This window comes from Alosa alosa, chromosome 22 (genome assembly GCF_017589495.1).
Source record: "Alosa alosa isolate M-15738 ecotype Scorff River chromosome 22, AALO_Geno_1.1, whole genome shotgun sequence".
NCBI lineage: Eukaryota > Metazoa > Chordata > Actinopteri > Clupeiformes > Clupeidae > Alosa > Alosa alosa.
The window spans coordinates 19,342,785-19,346,492 of record NC_063210.1 but is presented as its reverse complement, the minus strand read 5'-3'; the positions used below and the strand labels follow the sequence as shown (position 1 = coordinate 19,346,492).

The 3,708-nt window shown below is 47.2% G+C and overlaps 1 protein-coding gene across 1 annotated transcript in view; it reads right to left on the bottom strand.

Moving 5' to 3' along the window:
- Positions 1-3,708, bottom strand: part of fmnl1b (formin-like 1b) — a gene marked incomplete in the record, with an annotated part of 51,414 nt that overhangs the window by 29,155 nt on the left and 18,551 nt on the right. The window contains 2 exon segments of the mRNA XM_048233019.1: positions 2,853-2,926; positions 3,247-3,327. Of these exon segments, the coding sequence (XP_048088976.1) occupies positions 2,853-2,926; positions 3,247-3,327 (155 nt within the window).

Here is a 3,708-nt window from a genome sequence, read left to right as displayed (position 1 = left end):
CAGATGCTAGCGCCAAGGGTTTAGCCTCCTTTGCAACATGCCTATATCTGTCCAGAAGTTACATGTGTGAGTTCAATAAAGGACTATGACTCACACACACACACACACACACACACACACGTACACACACATAGACACACACAGACACACACACAAAAACACTTACACACAGGCACAGACACACCACACACACACACACACATACACACACACACACACACACACACACACACACACAGCTGTTAACCACAAAGTACCAGTGAGGAAGCTCAAAGTACCACATGGAGAGGCATGATTCAAGGGGGCCAGATATGACACAAGCTCAGCAGTGGTGGTGGTTCAGGAAGTAACTCACCGCACAGGAAGTCCACGTGTGCCCCGAGAGGCATTATGGGAAGGGGAGTTGTTGGCGCTCCTGCTTAGGTCCTCCACTGATTTCTCTGTCAGGGCGTCACCATTATCCAGAGTCTCCATATCATACCTGAACACACACATATGTGTGTATAAGTACAGTAAACACATACACACACACACACACACATATGTATATCTACCTATATTTTGAACACCTTCAAATAATCGAGTAAATAGATATATAATTATATATGCACATACTGAACATATAAATCTATTTCCAGCCTCTAAGTCACTTGCATCAATGATGGGTTATTTCACCGCTAAATACTATACTTCGATGATTCTGTTCTTGGTAATAAGTGCATCTTTAAATCTATATTTCAGTAGTTTCTGTTCTTAGTATCAGTGCATCTTAAATCGCATGTATTCCATTGGTTCTGTTCTTATTGTCAATGCATCTTAATCATATATTCAGTGATTCTGTTCTTAGTATCAGTGCATCTTAAATCATATATTCAGTGGTTCTGTTCTTAGTATCAGTGCATCTTAAATCAAATATTCAGTGGTTCTGTTCTTAGTATCAGTGCATCTTAAATCATATATTCAGTGGTTCTGTTCTTAGCATCAGTGCATCTTAAATCTTTGGGCTCACTTTTCTTCCATCCTTATTTTCTACTCTGTGAATCATGCATGTTTGTTGTGCTGCAGCCAGCGCTCCATGTTTATTCATATAGCACATTTCATACACAGAGGTAATTCAATGTGCTTTGAATAAACAAAGGCAAAGAACGATGGGCCAAAAAAGCATAAAGGAGAATTAATAGTTAAAAATATTAAAAATTAAAAGTACATAGAATATAACCGTATAATATTAACCGTAATAATAATAATAATAATAATAATAATAGTAATAATTAACAGGATCTTCATGCAGGTGATTCAGGTTTGCGGCACAGGAGCTGTGGGGGAACATACGTGGCGCTGAAAGGACAAATGTAATAGTCCTGTACGTCCAGGCCTCTATTCTCCTCATTCAGGAACTCCTGAGCCCAGCTGAGATGGAGGGAGGGGAAGACAGAAAAGATGGGGTGAAAAGAAAGTGAGAGAAAGAGGGGATGAGAGAAGAGAAAGAAAAGAGTAAGAGTAAGTTAAAGAGGGAGGGAGAGAGAGACAGAGTAGACAGGGGAAGAGTAGAAGGGGATGAGAAGAGAAAAAAGTGAAATGCGAACAAGAAAGGAGGAGAGAAATAAGTAGACAGGGGAAAAAGAAAGTGAGTCAGTGACCAAAGCAGGGAAGGATGAAGCTAGAGAGGAAAGAGGAATGAAGAAAGAAAAAAGGCTGATGAGTGGGTGAGGAGGAGGAAGGGATGCAAATGTAATAAAATTAGGGACAGTAATGGAAAAAGTGAAAATGAAAGACACAAAGTGAGTGAAGAGAGGAGGGAGAGAGAGAGGAAGGGAGATGGAGGAGGAGGAGAGATGAAGGAGAGAGAGAGAGAGGAAGGAGGAGGGAGGGAGAGAGAGGAAGGAGGAAGGAGAGAGGAGGAGGAGATGGAAGGAGAGAGAGAGAAGGAAGGGAGGGAGGGAGAGGAGGGAGGAGGGAGATGGAGGAGAGAGAGGAAGGGAGGAAGGGAGGATGGAGGGGAGGGAGGGAGATGGAGGGAGAGAGGAAGAGGGAGGGAGGAGGATGGAGGGAGAGGAGGGAGAGAGAGAGAGAGGAAGGAGGAGGGAGATGGAGGAGGGAGATGAAGGGAGAGAGAGAGGAAGGGAGGGAGGGAGAGAGAGAGGAAGGGAGGAAGGGAGAGAGGGAGGGAGGGAGAGATGGAAGGAGAGAGAGAGAGAGGAGGAGAGAGAGAGGAGGAGGAGGAGGGAGAGAGGGAGGGAGGAGGGAGATGGAGGGAGAGAGAGAGGAGGAGGAGGGAGGAAGGGAGAGATGGAGGGAGGAGGGAGATGGAGGGAGAGAGGGAGGAAGGGAGGAGGGAGGAGAGAGAGAGAGGAGGAGAGAGAGGAAGGGAGGAGGGAGGAGAGAGAGAGAGGAAGGGAGATGGAGGGAGAGAGGAGGGAGAGGAGGAGGAGGAGGGAGGAAGGGAGGAGGAGAGAGGGAGGGAGAGAGAGGAAGGGAGGGAGGAGGGAGAGAGGAGGGAGGAGAGAGAGGGAGGGAGAGAGGAGGGGGAGAGATGGAGGGAGAGAGGAGGAGGGAGAGAGGAGAGATGGAGGGAGAGAGAGGAAGGGAGGAGGGAGAGATGGAGGAGAGGAGGAGAGGGAGGAGGGAGGAAGGGAGGAGGGAGAGAGGAGGAGAGAGAGAGAGAGAGAGGAAGGGAGGGAGGAAGGGAGGGAGAGAGAGAGAGGAAGGGAGGGAGGGGGAGATGGAGGGAGAGTGAGAGGAAGGGAGGGAGGGAGAGAGGGAGGGAGGGAGGGAAAGAGAGTATGCATTGTAAGTATGTCATTGGTTTTCATGGCATGTGGATGACAAATTACCATGATGATGACCCTTACCCTATATGATTGGTCCGTAGGGAGATCTCAAGCTCTCTCAACACCTGCGTAGATTCCTGGACACGTCTTTTAAACTGACACATACACACACACACACACACACACACACACACACACACACACACACACACACACAAATCAGGTCACTGCTTCTGAGCAAGGCTGGTAGATTGGCCATCTGACACTAATCTACGGGTGTGTTTGCGACAGACGGACACACATAGACATAGACATGCACAAACACAAACACATACACATACACATACACATACACATACACATACACATACACATACACATACACATACACATACACATACACACATACACATACACATACACACAGGTGCTGGCTCCTCTGAAGCAGGCCGTATACTGTATGGAGGGAGAGTACCTTACGGGAGACACCCTGCTCCACGTAACTCCGCAATTTCTGCAGGTACGCCGAGGGGGGGTTCTTCACCTGGAAGCGCTCCTGTGGAGAAACACACACACACACACACACACACACACACACACACACACACACACACACACAAAACCTATGAAACAGGTTGTACAGTATGCATTTGATTAGAGAGTCATTATGCTAATAGCGACAGGTGGTGCAGGTGGAGCAGAGTTTCATGAGATCATGACCTCCATCACTACAGTTACTAGCCTGCTGACGTGTGTGTGTGCAAACGCATATTGATGCTGATTCTGACAGAAGGTATCAGGTTTGGCCTGTGGGACCCTTTACCCCATGGAGTTTTGAAGACAGGGAAGGGATACTGGCATGGAGTGTGTGTGTTTGTGTGTGTGTGTGTGTGTGTGTGTGTGTGTGTGTGTATGTGTGTTTGTGTGTGTGTGTGTG